Raw genomic sequence first — 19,025 nt, forward strand, 5'->3', positions numbered from 1 at the left:
GGGTATATGGTTATGATATCGAAACCAAAGCCCAATCGTCCCAATGGAAGAGCCCAGGTGAGCCAAGACCGACAAAAGCACGACAAATTCGATCAAATGTCAAAGTTTTGATCACTGTTTTCGTCGGTTACCATGGCGTGGTGCATTAGGAGTTCTTACCATATGGTCGTACGGTCAATAAACATTATTATCTGGAAGTTATGCGCCGTTTGCGAGAAGCAATACGAAAGAAAAGTCCAGAATTGTGGAAAAACAATTCATGGCTTTTGCATCCCGATAATTCCCCTGCTCACTCATCTTTGCTTGTGAGAGATTTTTTGGCCAAAAACAACACCACAATAATGCCTCAGCCACCATATTCACCGGATTTGGCCCCATGTGACTTTTTCTTGTTCCCAAAACTGAAGACACCTATAAAAGGACGGAGATTTGCAACGATTGAAGAGATAAAGACTGCATCGCTGCAAGAGCTCAAGTCTATACCAAAAATGGGAAGTGCTTTGAGGATTGGAAAAACCGTTGGCATAAGTGTATTGTATTTAAGTGGGATTACTTTGAAGGGGACAACATAAATATTGATAAATAAATTAATAGTTTTTCTTGAAAATACAAAGTCACCTTACTTTTTGAACACACCTCGTACATAGACAATATAAGAATATCTAAAACTCAATATTAGAAAAACTCAATATAGCCGACAACCTTCCTATTTTTAAAGATACTTGGAGCTATTTACAACACTTTTATTATAAAATTTGATGGTGAAATTCTCATAAGGATCGTCCAACTATATACGATTCGATAAACATGTAATAATATAAGCTAATAATATAATAATATAAGCTAACTGCAAAGGTATATCAACTTTGGCTCCACCGTAAGTTAGCTTTCCTTTCTTGTTTTTTTTTTATATTTGATATAGAAACATTTTTTGTTTTATTAAAGCAACCTATTAAATTAATGAAAATTGTTAATTATAAAATTCATAACTTCTTAACCAATGACTACTTTATAGGTTCTCCGACCCTATAAAGTATGTATATTCTTCATCAGGATCACCTCCTGAGTCGATGAATGCATTTTCTAAGAAATGCATTTTTATAACAATAAAATCATTAATTAAAATGTTTTAATATGGTAATTCTCCAGAAAGGTCAACCGCGACATAAAAAATTCAAAGTCAATAAAAGAATGTTTTTTTCACACATTTTTATAGGGAACCTATTAAATTTAACTTGTTTAATAATATTTTACATTTTCTTATAACACATTTCGAAATATTTTAATCCAAAGTCTCAAATGTGCGAAAGTTTAGTTTCTAGCATTTCAGTGGCACGATTTGTTTAAAATAATTTTCGTTCAGAGATTTAAAATGCATTGATATTTACTATTTGTAATATCGGCTTATAAGCAAAGATTACAACAATAATGTAAAAGACCCGTTCCGATTGCTAATTACTGTGCATTTCTTGTCAGATTATCAGTTTATTTCATTGCCGCGTGCGACATTCAAAAAGAACATTTGTTTTGAGATAATAATGAGAATAGTCAACTGCAAGCGGTGGAGACAAAATTTTAAAAATAATTAAACCAAGGAATTGAAATGCAAGCTAACTTCGGGCGGAGCCGAAGTTGATATACCCTTGCAGTTAAGGTTGAGCCATTTCCGATCGTTCAGTTATATGGCGGTTATAGGATATAGTCGGCCGATCCTTATGAAATTTAACAGAACAGATTAGATTGCCCAAAATGAAATCCTTAGATGGGACTTTCTATTCTTAATTTATTCATTCTAGCTTAAAAGACACCAAAGTTATGCCATTTCCGATCGTTCAGTTATATGGGAGCTATAGGATATAGTCGGCCGATCCGTATGAAATTTGGCAAATCAATTAATTGATTTTCAATTAGCTATAGAATATAGTCGACCAATCTCTTATATACTGCAAACAAAATAGGGATGTGTGCAAAGTTTCAACTCGGTAGCTCTAAAACTGAGAGACTAGTTTGCGTAGAAACGGACAGACGGACATGCTCATATCCGTCTATTATTATATATTATAATAATATTATCATATCCGATTATTATTATATATGCTCAGGAGATAGAATATATATACTTTAAAGGGTCGGAGATGTCTCCTTCACTGCAAACTTTTGACCAAAATCAATATACTCTCTGCAAGGGTATAAAAATATTATATTATTATAATACATATAATTATATTATTTTCCTCCTTGTTTGTTAAGAATTTACTACATTAATTTTGTTTTGCTATAAATTAATTCTTAATATACTTAGAATCTCCAAATTCACGATTTATTATTTTAAAAGTACAAAAACCACATAAAAAAAATGATGGAAGAAAATGTCGAGTGCGGCAGTGAATAAAATTGAATTTAAAAAAAAACTAACAAATAATTTTAATTGAAACAAAAAGAATTACTATGATCAAATAATAAATAACGCTTTGAAATTGATTGCAGACAAATTTTCTACCAGGTTTTGCTAAAATCGGCGTTTGAAATGTTTTTGAAAAAGTAACTTCGCGTGCGACAGCGCTAGTTTTTTTTTAAATATTTTAAAAACAAAAAGTCTTCCAAAATTAATATTTCCACCAATTATACAACTTTTCAAGACCTATTAGATTCACTGTTGTAAAAATAAAAAAAACAGTCTTGGCACATGGTTTTTTTCTAGTTGGAAAGAGTACGAATGTCGCGTTCGACATTGGAGAGTTACCCATATACAAAATACATAATATATATGGATTAAAAAAAATATATAAAAATATTTTTAATGCATGTACAAATACTCAACCATACAACTCTTATATAAAATTAAGCGTAGTTGCGAAAAATTAGTGTCATAAAGAGGAATGGTTTTCCTTATCGCATGAACGCAAGACTTCACTCACCAAAGAAATTCAATTTAAGGTGGAGTAACAAATTGAAAAAGGGCGTAAAGCTTCATTTATCGACAAAGTGCAAGTCGGTATTTTATTATTAAACTAGAAAGAAACGGAGAACGAATATCATCATTCTCAAACCAGTGCAAAAATAAGATCTTTATTCATTGAAATGGAAAAAACTATAATTTTTGGAATGATAAAAATTAAATTATAAATTAATAATAATATTCCAAATAATGTATATAGTTTAAAAAATAGTTATGAGTTTTAAAAAAAAAGATATTAAAAAATTGGTATTTGGTAAAGATATTAAAAATTTTTTTATCTAAATAACCAAAAATAGTTCTTAATTTTTGTGTAAAAACAATAATAAAAATCAATAAAATGTCATCATATTGGACTGCATAAATGTTTCATTTTGAGCAAACTCATCCGAATTGCCAAATTTCATTAGGATCGGCGGACTATATCCTATAGCTGCCACATAACTGATGACTGGAGATGACACAACCTTGGTATTTTTAAAAAGCTTGGGGCTTTTTCCTTTTTCCAAACCTGCAAGATTATATCAACTTCTGCTTCATCAATATCAACCCGTAGCTAGTTCAGCTATATCAACCCGAAGTTAGCTCGAAGTGACCGAAGTGTTTAATATAGTTTTTCTAATAAATAATACAAATAATAAGCAACGAAAATATTGAAAACAAAGTGGCCAGTGAAAATACTATAAGGAACGCTAATTAGTTGGTTTGATTTTCTTTCACAATAACTCACTAACTACGATGGGTCGCACGAGTGGATCCAATTTAATATGCAGGAAACGAGCAACATGACTTATTAAGCGCGAGAAGGCCTCTATATAAGACATATATTAGAAATATTACACAAGCCAACAGCAAAAAATCTCCATGCATAATTTCACCCTCTCCATATACTATAGTGTCCCCTAAAATAAAGTCCAGAATAAATACGGGTTCCATCACCCACAGTTTCCTCGGTACATCTAAGAGAAGAAATTGATCAAATTTTACCATATATTGGGTTATGTAAGTCGTGCAATTGCCTTGACTTTAAAACTGAGAGACTAGTTTCTGAAGAAACAGACAGACAGACAGTCGGACATGCTCATATCGACTCAGGAGGTGATCCTGATCAAGAATATATACATTATAGGGTCGGAGATGTCTTCTTCATTGCGTTGCACATTTTTGACCAGAGTTATAATACCCTCTGCAAGGGTATAATAAAATCGAAAAACTCAACTATAGTCGTTCTTTGTTGATTCTATGCGCTTAGCAAGTCTCTATCCCAGGCAAAAAGCGAAGTCCACGAATGGTCCGAGGGAGGCTTCGAAAAGTGTCCCAATGGAGCATTATAGCGACGAAAAAGGGTATTTTCAAAATATATGAAAACAGTGGTCCTTCACTTATAAAAGGAGCGAAATATAAGTATAAGATGTATATGCTAGTTATTTATGATGTACAATTTTTTTGTAGAGAGCAGCTATTGTAAAAAATACATATAAGTAGCTTACAATATCAAACTCATACATCCTCAATAGTAAGTTTTTCCTTGAAAAATAGGATTACTAAGCTCGTATACACAGAAAATGCTTCCGATTAGGTTCTGCCTGTGTTGAAGTAAACCCATCCCGGGCGAAAAACTTTTTGGCACGAGCATGTGCCGTGTCAACGGCGCGTGGCACGTGGCGATAGCTTAAGCTACGTTCCAGCTTCAGCAATAGTGCGAACATAATGTGATGATTGCAAAGCGGCGTCCACTTCCTTCGAAAAGGAATTTGATTTTCTTTAATGTGCTGCCATGTGGCATAAACATTTTCGTGAAGATACGTATAATACATTCTATGATATAATCTTTCAATATTAAAAAATTTGTATTACAAAAATAATGAAACTTTTAATAAAAGTGGTATGTAGGTAGATAATGATCTCACTATGTTATTTATTTAGTATATATGTAAAATAATCGGTTTGAATCTTCATATCCGGTTACTTTTATATATATCTAAATATACATACAAATTTACGAAAATAGTTAAAATTTATAATAAAAGTAATATTTCTGTGCAGTTCACGAGGAGACGACCTGCATGCCTTGGCGTGCCGAAGGAGACTCTGTATATAGCCGAAGAATTAAAAACTCTGTAGGCATCCGATATGAATGCATTGTATACCATTTTTGTTCAAAAATTTTCCAAAAGTCGTTTGGTTTTGAAAAACTTAGGGTAAAAGTAAAAATCACTAAATTTTGAATCAATAAATTGGTGCTGATGGAGACATTTTAGTCCCCAGATAGATTAATTCGTATTTTGCTCTAAAACAAGAAAGGAAAGCTAACTTCGGGCGGAGCCGAAGTTTATATACCCTTGCAGTTGAGTCGCAGTCCGCTAGGTGGCGCCACGCGTCTTATATTATAAGATATATACCAGATCGTATATAGTTGGCCGATCCTTATGAAATTTGGCAAATCAGATTATTTTGTCCAAAATAGAATCTGTACCAAGTCCCATCTTTTTAACTTAAAAAACACCAAAGTTATGCCAATTCCGATCGTTGTATGACAGATATAGGATATAGTCGGCCGATCCTTATGAAATTTTGTACATAAGATATGTTGGTCAAATATAACATGTGTCCCAACCCTCCATCTTAAAAAACAACGAAGTTATGGCATTTCCGATCAATCAGTTATATGGCAGCTATAGGATATAGTGGACCGATCCCGGCCGTTCCGACTTAAGTACTACCTGCAAGGAAAAGAAGGATGTGTGCAAAGTTTCAACTCGATAGCTCTAAAACTGAGAGACTAGTTTGCGTAGAAACCGACAGACAGACAGACAGACAGACAGACAGACGGACATGCTCATATCGACTCAGGAGGTGATTCTGATCAAGAATATATATACTTTATAGGGTCGGAGATGTCTCCTTCACTGCGTTGCACACTTTTGACCAAAATTATAATACCCTCTGCAAGGGTATAAAAACGCGTCGATTGGTACCTCAAACGACCCGCTCCGTTCAAGAAATTCGATTTTTACCACAAGTTTTTGAAATACCTTAAGTTTACGTTAAAATAAAAAAAAATTCATAGCTTCATAATCAAAAGGTTTTTAAAAATCTATTTTAGTTTCTTTAAGACTAAATTTCTTAGTAGTAGACAAAAAAATACACTGAAATTTAATTTTTTTAAGAAAAAACATTGTATTTAAAAATTTGCTCATTCGATCTTATTTATATTGCACGTGAAAATAGCCCTTGAGATGACGCAAGTGATACCGTTTCTAATTTGTTTGAAAAATTTCGTTTCCCACAACTACGAAACAATTTTAGAGTTTTTATTGAATTTTGAACAAATTTTTAATTAAAATTTTTAAACTAACGTTTCAAATTCCAAACCTTTGTAAATTAAAAATACGTATAACTTCAGAACTACTGAAGATATCGAAAAATACTTAACATCTTTGGATATGTTTTCAAATATTCAACTTTATGTAATGTTGAATATTTATGTTTATATGTTTATCTATGCTATCTGTGTAAATCACATGTCGAGAGAAGGGTTACTTTAAAATTCTATAAATTATGTGTCCTTTTTTAAATAATTAAAGATCTATATATACAAAAAAACAACTGATATCATATAAAAAACCTCTTGACGAGGTAAAATACTGGTGAACCAATTTTACCTCGTCAAGACGAAAATTTTGGTGACGAAAAAATGCTATATATTTAGGTGTACAAAATTGCATATAAAATAAAAAAAACAAGAAAGGAAAGCTAACTTCGGGCGGAGCCGAAGTTTATATACCCTTGCAGTTGAGCCGCAGTCCGCTAGGTGGCGACACGCATCTTATATTATTAGATATTTAGCGGATCGTATATAATCGGCCGATCCTTATAAAATTTGGCATATCGAAATATTCTGCCCAAAGAGGAATCCATCCAAACTCCCATCCTTCTAACTTGAAAAACAACCAAGATATGACATTTCCGATCAATCAGTTATAGGGTAGCTATAGGTTATAGACGGCCGATCCTTATGAAATTTGACAGATCGGATTTTTATTTTGCAATTTTGTATCCTATAGCTGTCGTAGAACGATCGGAATTGGCATAACTTTAGTGTTTATACGCTTGCAGAGGGTATTGTAATATTGGTCAATATTGTGCAACGCAAGTAAGGAGGCATCTCCGACCCCATAAACTATATATATTCTTGATCAGGATCACCTCCTGAGTCGATATGAGCATGTCCGTCTGTCCGTCTGTCTGTCTGTTTCTACGCAAACTAGTCTCTCAGTTTTAAAGCTATCGAGTTGAAACTTTGCATACACCCTTCTTTCTGTTGCAGGCAGTACATAAGTCGGAACGGCCGGGATCGGACGACTTTATCCTAGAGCTGCCATATAACTGAACGATCGGAAATGGAAATGAATAAAACAACTTTAACTGCCAGGGTATATCAACTTCGGCTCCGCTGGAGTTAGCTTTCCTTTCTTGCTGATATTAACCTTGACCCATTTTGGAGTCTTTGCACCACATGTAATAATTTTTCTGCCACTTGGTGGAGCCACAAAAGTCCTTCTGTAACATTCTCAACGTTTACGCAGTTTACAAAATTGCATTCCAGAAACAAAATTTGATGGCAATTCTCTTCTCTGACAAAAAATCAAAAAATGCACTTTTACTCTATTGTTAAAATCAAGCGTTAATATACAACTCATAATTAAATTGGCTTGAAATTTATCCAGATGTCGGAAAAAGTTCTACCAACTTAAGTAAAATGACTCTAGCCCGAAGTAATATTTTATCCACTTTTATCCCATAAAGTACTTACCCTTGCAGTTACGTTACAGTTATAAGATACATATCGGTTCAGATATATATCGAAAATATCGAATTAAGCCTATCCCCAAAGATTGAAAAAATTCCTAGGCTTCTATATCGAAAACACTAAAGTTGTAGAAACAGACAGATGGACATATTTGTATTGACTCAGGCGGTAATGTTTATAAAGAATATATTTATACACTTTCCAAGGGTCAAGGATGTCTCCAAAAATATATTATGTCCAAAGGCTTTATTGCTTTTTTAAGATAACATTTTTTTACCATTCATCACCATAGCTAAAATTTAAAATTTTCAATTAAAAAATTAAAGGTCGCCTATTTTTTGGTCCAATTATTCTTGATCAGCGTCACTTCCTGAGTCGATGTAAGTACATAAGTCGGTCTTTCTGTCCGTCGAGGTAGTAAATTTATATTTTTAAGATTTTCTACGTATGTGCAGCAGTATTTTTATATACCCATTTTATATATACATATATGTACAATTTAAAATAAATAAAAATAAATTTAAAAACAAAATCCCTTAATTTTCAAAATTTTGATGAGTTTGCCTTTATGTATGGACATATGTATGTAATTTTGAAATTTGTTTAAAATATCTAAAGAATACATACCTATTTTTATAGGTTAGATAGAAAAGTTTAGAAAACGTATGGATGAGAAAAACATTTAAAACCTCGAACTTGTGGGTGTGTCTAAACCATTTAGGCTTGTCGGTGCTCCACTTTACAAAAGAATCACATACCATCTCGTACGCACGCTCATTGTTTTGTTTTTATAAGCTTGATGCGGAAGTATGTGGGTAGCTAACGGAAACATTGAATTGGTTATTGTATCAACTTGAAACAATTCTATTGGACGCCTATTTGGCAATTTACTTTTCTGGTAAATTTAAGTTTGAATTAAGTGCAACATGTTCGTTGTCTAACAAATAACCCTAAGAAAAAAGTAATAGGTATTCCTATCTAAAAAAAAACCTACATACATAAATGTTGATCGCATGTGTTTATATTTTGGCATTGCTTTACTTCCATCTACCATTCTCAATTTGTACGTATTATTTTACATACATATATGTATGTATGCATGTATTAAAATCGTAGCTGGAAAGTTACCACCCCACACTAAGTGTAAAAATATTTTGCTTCAACGGTCTCCTTCGCACTCGAACTCAAAACGAAAGGGAGACAGACGCTTGGTATCAGAACCAACCAACCACAGTGTTTCGGCAAGGTAGTCGGTGGTGTGTAAGCTAGCTTCAAAAGCGATGACCAATCGAAATGGTTTTTCATAATATTCACGACCAAAACAAAAGGAACGCTCGCATGCCAGTTCGTAGGTCGACCCTAGTTGGGTTTTGGTACGAGTCGGTTAAAGGCAAACCGTTGCGTTATTACCGGCTTTTATGCTTTTAAAGTAACAACAGTTTAGCCGACGCGTTTTACATTTTAAATTCTGCTTACCGGGTTGCTTATACAGCCTTTCTGTTTTAGATTTAAAGAATCGTTTTTAAATCGAATTTTTAAAAATATCTTTCGGTTTTGCCAATCGAAGGTTTTAATTAAAAAGTGATGGCAATAAGGCACGTTTTGCCTTCTTTAATAAAAGATGTCTTGCAGTGCCAACATGATTTTCGCTTCAATCGCGTGAGGTGTCAGTTCTCGCTCTTGAAAATGGTGATTTAAAAGTGAACAAGTGAACTAAAACATAAGAGACTGCTCAAATAATTTCATTCGTAAAGTACCTCCTAAAAAGCATCAATGGATAAGAAGTTTGCCATCTGTATTATTTTATGCTTCGAGCAAGGAGTTCCATTGCATTTCACAGTGTGAAGTTTAAAACCAAGGTTGTAGATTTAAAGTGCGCGCTAATTATTTTTTTGAGAAATTTAAGTCGGGTTGTATTTATATTAGATAAGGATATATTTTTAAACTCACAGAGTTACATTAACAGCTGCTAAATCACGACCACGTAAATATCTATACTCGGTCATGTTTACACTACAATCGGCTCCTGCCGCCATCACCTCCGTAGTGCCGTCATGGTCAGCAGGAACTTTGATAGAACGCCTTCCGTCTTTGGACGATGTGGCTCATAAGGGTAAGCAATGACCAAAAATATTAACTTAAACCCATTCTATGCGATTGAAAAACGACATTTGAAAGCTATTTCTAAGTTAATTTTCTATTGCTTAGACTAAATACACTTTGGCAAATACACTTATTATATATACATCAGATCGTATATAGTTAACCAATCCTTATAAGAATTTCACCATCGAATCAATTTTCTAATAAAAATGTTGGAAACAGGCCCGAGCATCTTTAAAAAAAGCAAGGTTTTGACATTTCCGATCGCTCAGTTACAAAATAGAGTCGGTAAAAGTTTCACCCATCTAGCTTAAAAATCACAAAAGTTATGCCGATCATTCTATGACATATTATATATATATATAGGATAGGATATAGTCGTCCGATCCCTATGAAATTTCGAAGATAAGAAAAACAAGAAAGATAAGCTAACTTCGGGCGGAGCCGAAGTTTATATACCCTTGCAGTTGTGTCGCAGTCCGCTAGGTGGCGACACGCATCTTATATTATTAGATATATAGCGGATCGTATATGGTCGGCCGTTCCTTATGAAATTTGGAATATCGAATTATTTTGCCCAAAGAGGAATCCATTGAAACTCCCATCCTAATAACTTGAAAAACAACGAAGTTATGGCAGTTCCGATCAGTTATATGGCAGCTGTAGGATATAAATCCCGGCCGTTCCGACTTATATATTGCTTGCAAAGGACCCTTCTTTCCTTGGAAAGTTTCAACTCGATAGCTTTAAAACTGAGAGACTAGTTTGTGTAGAAGCAGACAGACAGACGGACATGCTTATATCGACTCAGGAGGTGATCCTGATAAGAATATATGTACTTTATAGGGTCGTAGATGTCTCCTTCACTGCGTTGCACACTTTTGACCAAAATTATAATACTTTTTGCAAGTGTATAACGAGTTAAAATGAAACACTGATAATAAAATTCCTTATTGTGAGGTCTAAAGATTTTTACCAATTAATGTCGTGTGGTGCGGTTTAGCGACGATTAATTAAAGAAAAGAGAACTTAAGAAGCTTTGGTAGCGGCTTATTAATTTGTAATAAATTTGTCTTTTTTTATTGCAGATTCTAAAAAGTATATAAACAATTATATCAATATTTATTTTTTATACTTTTGCAGAGTGTATTAAAATTTCGTCTCTGAGCCTATAAAGATTATTTATTCTTGATCAGAATCATCAACTGAGTCGATATAAACATGTCTGGCCATTTCTACGCAAACTATTTTTTCAGTTTTTAAGCTATCGAAATATAGCAGAAATATATCTGATTGATCGGAAATACCAAACTTTCTGTGTTTTTTAATTTAAAAAATTGGGATTTTATTTTTTCCCAATAATCGTATCTGAAAAATTGCATTTAAAATTGGACATCTATATCTGTTTGTTGCCATATAAGATTGATGGAAAACGCCATAAATTCGGATGTTTTTATTCATTTTTCGGATGAATTAAAAAAACTATTTGATAATGAAATTTACATAAGTTTTTGCGAACTATACCCTTGCAGAGGGTATTATAATTTTGGTAAAAAGTATGGAACCAAGTAAAGGAGACATATAAGCATGTAAAATTATAATAATTAATGTAAATAAAATTTTCTCAAGGATAGGTTAACTATAACCGAAATTTACGATTTATATCTTAGTAGATAATAGGGACACCTCCGACCTTATAAAGAATAAGGTCCGTCTATTTGTCTGTGTGTTTCTATGTATGCGAACTAGTCTCACAATTTCCAAGCTATCAACTTGAAATCAGCACACTTCCTTGCTTCCTTTACACGCAGTTTATAGTCGGCCGATCCAAATTTTTTTTAAACTCTTCATTTATTTACAATCTGTTTTTATAAACAATAAGTAAATTTTATAATTAATGTTAAATAACAGGAATAGCAGTTTTCCAGTGAACCCTGCTATTATATACAACATCTTTTCTGTTAATTGAATTTATCTATCTGGGAGATCTAGTATGTGGTATCTTTTTAGTCTTCTTAATTATAAACTGTTATCTACTAGACTTAAGGCTAAATTATTTTCATGATTATGGAGTCTGTCGATATATTTTTTACTAATTTTATTTATTTCTTTTCTTATGGTTGGGATATTGAGATCCTTGTGGATATTTGCATTAGTTACATAAAAAGGAGCATTGACAATTTGTCGCAAAGTTTTTGACTGGTAGCGCTGTAGTATCTCAATATTTGAGTTGCTAGCAGTTCCCCAAAGCTGTATAGCGTAAGTCCAAACAGGCTTTAATATAGCTTTGTAGAGGCGAATTTTGTTTTCCAGTGTGGTTTCCGATTTTCGACTTATCAACCAGGACATTTTGAGTGTTTTAAGTCTGAGTTGCTGACATTTGGCTTTTATGTGATTTTTCCACGATAATCTGCGGTCGAGATTCAATCCCAGATACTTGACACAGGTACTTTGTGGAATTGGCGAGCCGTTAAGTAACACATTTGGGCCGATCCTAATAAAATTGTTTAGTTTGCCCAATATAGAATCCGTTAAATAGAATTTCAGCTAGATCGAGTCGAAACAGACTGACTGACAGGCGGACTAGCTTATATCGACTGAAGAAGTGAAGCTGATCACGAATATATATGTATACTCTCAAGGGTCGGAGATGTGTCCTTCAGTATGTTTTACACTTCTTACCAAAATTATAATACCCTCTGCAAGGGTATACAATTTGTCTCGCGCTTATGTATATACGATTGTAGGTATGTATCCGGTTTTTATCATAATAATGTTCCTTTAAAATAATATGTTCTTGAAAATGCATAATAATCTTTAATATTAAGTGACTGTTTGATGAGATTTTACTCTTTTGTTTTTTTTAGACAATGTGATTGCTATGAGAAATCTTCCATGTTTGGGTACCGTTGGTGGTAGTGGATTTGTCGGTATTGGTGGAAAACCGACTGTGACTGAATCTACAATGGATGCCGTAGATGCGAACACAGCGTCACAGCCCCACTCGACATCGTCATACTTCACAACAACATATTATCACTTGACTGAAGACGAATGTATGTTTTCATATGCCAGATTGTGCAAAAATATTTGTTCCCAAGAATCCAATTCCTAATATTATATTCATAAAAATATTCATAAACCGATTTATTTTCTTTAAAAAATAAAACTCAATTCAATACTACTTTATTACTATTTTAGGACTAAATTTTTATTAATTTTTTTTTATATTTGTTAGCTTTTGTAGCTTAGCCATAACTTTTCTACGATTATTTCTCTGCTTTTTTAAAAATTATAAAAAACTAATTATGAAGTTGTTTTCAAATTGAAAGCGAATTGGTCTTAAATCTTCAGACTTGGATGAATTAATCAAATACAACAGAATCTTTGAAAAAAACCCGGTGGAAAGATTACACCTTGGGTCAGTCATCTTCAATTTTAAAGCTGATAAAGAGTTTTCCACGCTTGGGTTACAGGTGCAGAGTGAACCACTTTGGCTCTCTGATCTCAATAAGGGTTTTTCAATAGCTGCTACTTCCAGAAACTCATATAACTATTATCGATACTAACTGGCTATGGGCTGTTGTCAATTTCATATTGCCCGCTCATTTCCGTAATGCCCGGAAGATACCCAAATCTTCGGCATTGTTGTCAGATGATGTCGTCTTGATCAGGATCACCTCCTGAGTCGATATAAGCATTTCCGTCTGCCGGTCTGTTCGTTTCTACACAAACTAGTCTCTCAGTTTTAAAGCTATCGACTTTTCACACATCCTCCTTTTATTTGCATGCATCATATATCTGCCTACAATATTATATAAATGAATAATATATATATACCGTATTTATTTTATGTTATATATATAATATTTTATTTGAATAAACTGAAAGCTGAATTAAAAATAACTGAAAGAAATAAATAAACTGAAAGCAATAAACATTAATTTAATAAACATGTTCTTTTACATAAGTAGAAACAAACATTTTACATACAAAAAATATTACAATCTCGATGCCCTTTTGGTAACTAAAGATCGCACACATGCTGTCAATAATAGTTTGACAAGGGGAAGAGCTGATCAGTGGTGACAATTGAGTTTGGTGTCGACTTTAAGGTGAATGATGACCCAAGAAATTTCCCAGTAATCCTCGGAGTTTATTTCCAAATTCGAGTCCCCATACTTTTACTACGCTAAATTGTTAAGTACTTGGTAGGGCTATTGTTGCTTTTATGAATCAATACAATAATTTTCCACCTTTTATGGTATAGAAGTTTTTGTTCTATACGGCTGTCGATCGTTTCGTGTCATGTAGCTACAAATAGAAACAATTATACGAATTGAAAGCCGAAGTCGAGTAAATACAAATACTTACAATGTACTCAGAAATTCCAAATGAGCCTCTTTAGCGAATGTCCAAAAACCAGCGCATTGTAAATTGTATTTTCAACCCTCCCTGATTGTATTGTCGATTTTTGCAGGCAAAAATCGGTCCTTACTTCAGATCCGTCTACTCTCAGGGGAGGGGAACCAGGTTCAGTAAATTATTTGTAAACTATTGTTAAGCCTGCGAATTGATTTGTGTTGAAATTACATTAATAATCCCAATAGACAGATTTTTTAGCTATTGTTTGTCCTTTCGCTTTTTAAAATATATTTTATATTGATGACTTTATATTGTTAAACTCTCCTTAACAACTACAATTTAAATAACGACTGTTAAAAAAAATAGTGAAGTTATAGAATATTTAGGTACTCATAGTAAAAACACATGCTCTTAATGAAAATTCTGATATATGCATAATGTTTAATTGAAATAAATAGGAGCTTAAAAAATGAGGAGATTTATTTTGTATGAGATTTTTAGAAATCTAAGACCAGTTGGCTCAGAAATAGAAAAAGTGGCCTTTAATGTGTCATGGTTTTATTAAGGGATGGGGGCGTTTGAAATACAATTTCAGGTATCTCTAAAATTAATAACAAGGTTTCCTATACTTTATAAGAGATTTATACTCAAAGGTTACTTGTTATGTTCTGACCTATTCCGCTCCAAGAAAAACATTTTTGGGTTAAGCTCTTGTCAAGGGTCTTCCTCAAAAGATATGCTGCTGATGCTTCATTGGTTTTATACCAATAATTGGTATACAGATTCGGGGATTTCATTTCAACATTAACCAGTAAAATGAACGCTTCAAACATTAATACGCTTCACTGGAAAAAATTGATGGTCTATTAAGATTTTTCTGGCCCAGTTCTCTTTTTCATTGGTGTTCACTTTATTTATTTACTACTTAAATTAAAAGGTAACATCATATTTTCGAAATTTCCTTTTGTTATAAAGTATATATATTTATACCCTTGTGTGCAAGGCAGTGAAGGATACATCTCCGACCCTATAAAGTAAATATATTCTGGATCAGGATCACCTCCTGAGTCGATATGAACATGTAGATGCTTGGGGCTGTTTCCAACATTTTAAATAGTCTTAATTAATTCTCATATGAGTCAGATAACTGTATATATTTATATATATATATCTTCATATATATATATATATAATATAATAGTATATATAATAAGCAAGGGTATATAAACTCCGCCCGAAGTTAGCTTTCCTTTCTAGTATTGATTAGGATCATCAGGCAAAATGTAAAACATAAAAAAAAGAATAAGAGACAGAAGAAGCAAGATGCTTATATTATTAGATATATATCGTATCGTGTGTAATTAGCTCATCCTCTTGAGAATTTCACAATCCAATAATTTTTCTACAAAAAATGTTGAAAAAGCCTGGAGCATTTTTAAAAATACCAAGTTATAGGATCCAAACTGCCATCGTTATAGGATATGTGGAAGTATGGCATTTGCTCCAAATGGAATCTGTATTAACTCCGAAAATTATGAAACCTAAACAACATTTGAAATAAAGATTTTTAATAATATAAATTTTATAGAAAAACAATTTTTTTTGTTTCAGGTCACAGTGGAGTAAATCAGTTGGGCGGAGTTTTTGTTGGTGGTCGACCTTTGCCAGATTCAACTCGACAGAAGATTGTTGAATTAGCCCATTCTGGAGCTCGGCCGTGCGACATTTCTCGGATTCTTCAAGTTTCAAATGGATGTGTGAGCAAAATTCTTGGAAGGTAAGGAAGATTTGATAAAGTAAGGATCACTTTCTGAGATGATTTAATTATGTCCGTCTGACCAACTATCCCTCCCTTTTGCCAAAACCTTTCGATCAAATCTTTGAACACATCCTTCATTCTGAAAGTCAGAAAGAACTTCTATAAAAAATATAACAGATGTGAAAAAAAACAAAAAATGAACAGATCATTAAATGAGCTTTCTGTTTATTGGATTTAAAAAAAAATAATTCTATTTCATTTGGGCAATCAATTTAAAAATTTAAACAGAATTAAAACAGCACCTTATTGACAGAAAGTAAGTTTTAAAAAATCTGAAATTAAAATGTTCAAATATGAACATTATTATGATTGTTAGTCCATATTCAAAATGCCACCATATTCATGACATCCCATTTGATTATGTTAATAAATTAATTAGTGATGAAGTTTAAGAGACGACATATGTAAGCGCATCTGTCATATTGATACATCTATAAATTTATCAGTTATGTTAAATATTATAAGTAATTAATTCATAGATATTCATATACATAAGTACATAATTTATTGTGAACTGCTTACATTACTAAAACGTAAATATAAAAATGTTCAACACTCTGTGTTTTCTAATAATATCAACACCTTAACCGTTTCGTTTTTACACCCGGCATCAGTATTCATGTACATATGTAACAGGATTCTATTCTATATTCTATACCAAGCGCTGGACCTGGAAAAAATTCTGATTTTGAGTATCTCAGTACAACTGTGCAATTGTCTGATATGTCCTTCGCGGCATCACTTCAAATGACAAAACCGAACCCATTAATAAAGGTCCCCTTAAAAGTCACCCAACAAAGTAATCAACCGTCCGAGCCCCCGGACCTACTAATGTTACAGTATTAGTAACTGCCAAACCATAACCCTTACAGGTGATCTCATCGAAAATTATATATTATATAATCTACAATATAATATATTTGTTTCTTGGCTTGCTCATGACATTTCTGCTTTATACCCTAATTTTGGTCTAAAGTGCCCAACACATTAAAGCAGACAATGCCCTATAAAGTTTATACATTCGATGTATAACGGATCGTACATAGTTGGTCATCCTTTTGAGAATTTTACAATCAATCCAATTTCTAAAAAAAATGTTGAAAGAGCCCCAAGCATCTTTAAAAGTACCATGATGCAGCTATAGGATATAGTTTGCCAATCCTTATAAAATTTGGTTGTTCGGGTTAATTTGACCCAAATGGAAATTGCATTAACTCCGGAGATTATAACATCAAAAACACTAAAGTTGGATCATTTCCGATTGTTTAGTTATATGGCAGCTACAGGATTAGACGGCCGATCCTTATAAAATTTGGTAAATCGGATTAGTTAGCCCGAATCTACAAAAAGTTTCCTCACTCTTCCTTTAAAATCTTAAAATGCCTGATTATACCCTTGCAGAGGGTACTATAATTTTGATCGAATGTGTGAAACGCAGTGAAGGAGACTTCTCCGACCCTATAAAGTATATATATTCTTGATCAGGATCACCTCCTCAGTCGATATAAGCATGTCCGTCTGTCTGTCTGTCCGTCTGTGTGTCGGTTTCTACGCAAATTAAGCCTCTCAGTTTTAGAGCTATCGAGTTGAAACTATTCACACATCCTTCTTTTTCTTGCAGGTAGTACATAAGTCGGAACGGCCGGGATTGGTCTACTATATCCTATAGCTGCCATATAACTGATTGATCGGAAATGCCATAACTTTGGTGTTTTTTAGAGGGTTAGAAGTTGGAGGGTTGGAACTTTCCACAAATGTTATATTTAACCAAAATACCAAAATATCTTATGTACAAAATTTTATGAGGATATACACTAAGGACGGCCTAAGGACTGAATGACTGAACGATCGGAAATGGCACAACCTTAACTGCAAGGGCATATCAACTTCGGCTCCGCCCAAAGTTAGCTGTTCAGTTACCGAGCGTTTTTGGGAGCTATATTCAATGTTCTAAATCTTGGTTTTAGTAAAAACAAGCACAGTTAAATTTCATACAATTTATTTGAAATGTTTGGGTTTATATAAATGAAATATGCATAGATATGACTGCGAGGGGGTGAAGACCGAATTAGAATACAAACGCGGGAGCGCGGCTCAACGCTTGATGCTGCGGAGCGATCGAGAGAGCCCGGGAAAGAGCGAGACAAACGCTAGTGCATGACGGCAGATGCAGGTGGCCGATCGAATGCACGAGAGCGGGCGATGCGAATATAAGTACAAAAGAGAGTGACGTCACGAACTCAATAAATTATTGCCGGCCAAACTTCGTTCCGGCGTCTGCTTCACCCGACATTAACTTTATTTTTTTTTTTTATTTTAATTATATTTATTTAAATATACTAAAAGCTGAAAAGATTTACTCGACATTTTAGAAGGTGTTGCCGAAATATATGCAGACTTCAAAAAACAAAGTTGCCAATCAAATACACACACATGTGTATGTAACGCCAAGCTTTACAAGTGGCTGCCCAAAATTGGTAGCTCCACTTATCACTGTGGACGGCAGTCCACGAGGTGACGACCTGCATGCCTTGGCGTGCGCAAGGGACTTTATATAGCCGAAGAATTAAAAATTTTCTGAAGGCAACCGATCTAAATGAATTATATACCAATCGGAAGGTATTGTTTCAATTAGATAATTTTTGCAAACATATTCCAAAAGTTATTTGGTTTGGGAGAAAATAGGGTGAAAGTAAAAAAATTTTTATCACTAAAGTGGGGCTGGTGGACACATTTTAGTCCCCAGATAGAATATTTTTATATATTCGGATTCTAATGCTAAATATGCGTCGATTGGTACCTCAACCGATCCGACATTTCCATTTTTTCTTCTTCTTCAAATTGAAGCCAGTGTGCGTCTGTTTGTCTGGTTGTCTGTTTGCACTATTTTTTTCTTTGGATTCCTGAAAAAAATTAGAGATTTTTGTTACTATTATATGAGCAACTATTGTTCTACAACTTTTTGAAAT

The 19,025-nt window shown here is 33.4% G+C and overlaps 1 protein-coding gene across 3 annotated transcripts in view; it reads left to right on the top strand.

Annotated features, from left to right (window-relative positions):
• The first annotated feature begins 9,752 nt into the window (after nucleotides 1-9,752).
• LOC6505471 (paired box protein Pax-6) overlaps nucleotides 9,753-19,025 on the top strand; it is a 44,038-nt gene continuing 34,765 nt past the window's right edge. Inside the window, exons 1-3 of one of the 3 annotated variants that reach the window (XM_001966210.4) lie at nucleotides 9,753-9,882; nucleotides 12,740-12,928; nucleotides 15,849-16,014. In XM_001966210.4, the coding sequence (XP_001966246.1) occupies nucleotides 9,774-9,882; nucleotides 12,740-12,928; nucleotides 15,849-16,014 (464 nt within the window). In that variant the 5' untranslated portion in view covers nucleotides 9,753-9,773. Of the gene's footprint in view, nucleotides 9,883-12,480; nucleotides 12,620-12,739; nucleotides 12,929-15,848; nucleotides 16,015-19,025 lie in introns of those variants that run through there. The other 2 variants (XM_044717600.1, XM_032455877.2) reach the window with 2 other exon arrangements.

This window comes from Drosophila ananassae, assembly GCF_017639315.1.
Source record: "Drosophila ananassae strain 14024-0371.13 chromosome 4 unlocalized genomic scaffold, ASM1763931v2 tig00000054, whole genome shotgun sequence".
NCBI classification, from domain to species: Eukaryota; Metazoa; Arthropoda; class Insecta; order Diptera; family Drosophilidae; genus Drosophila; species Drosophila ananassae.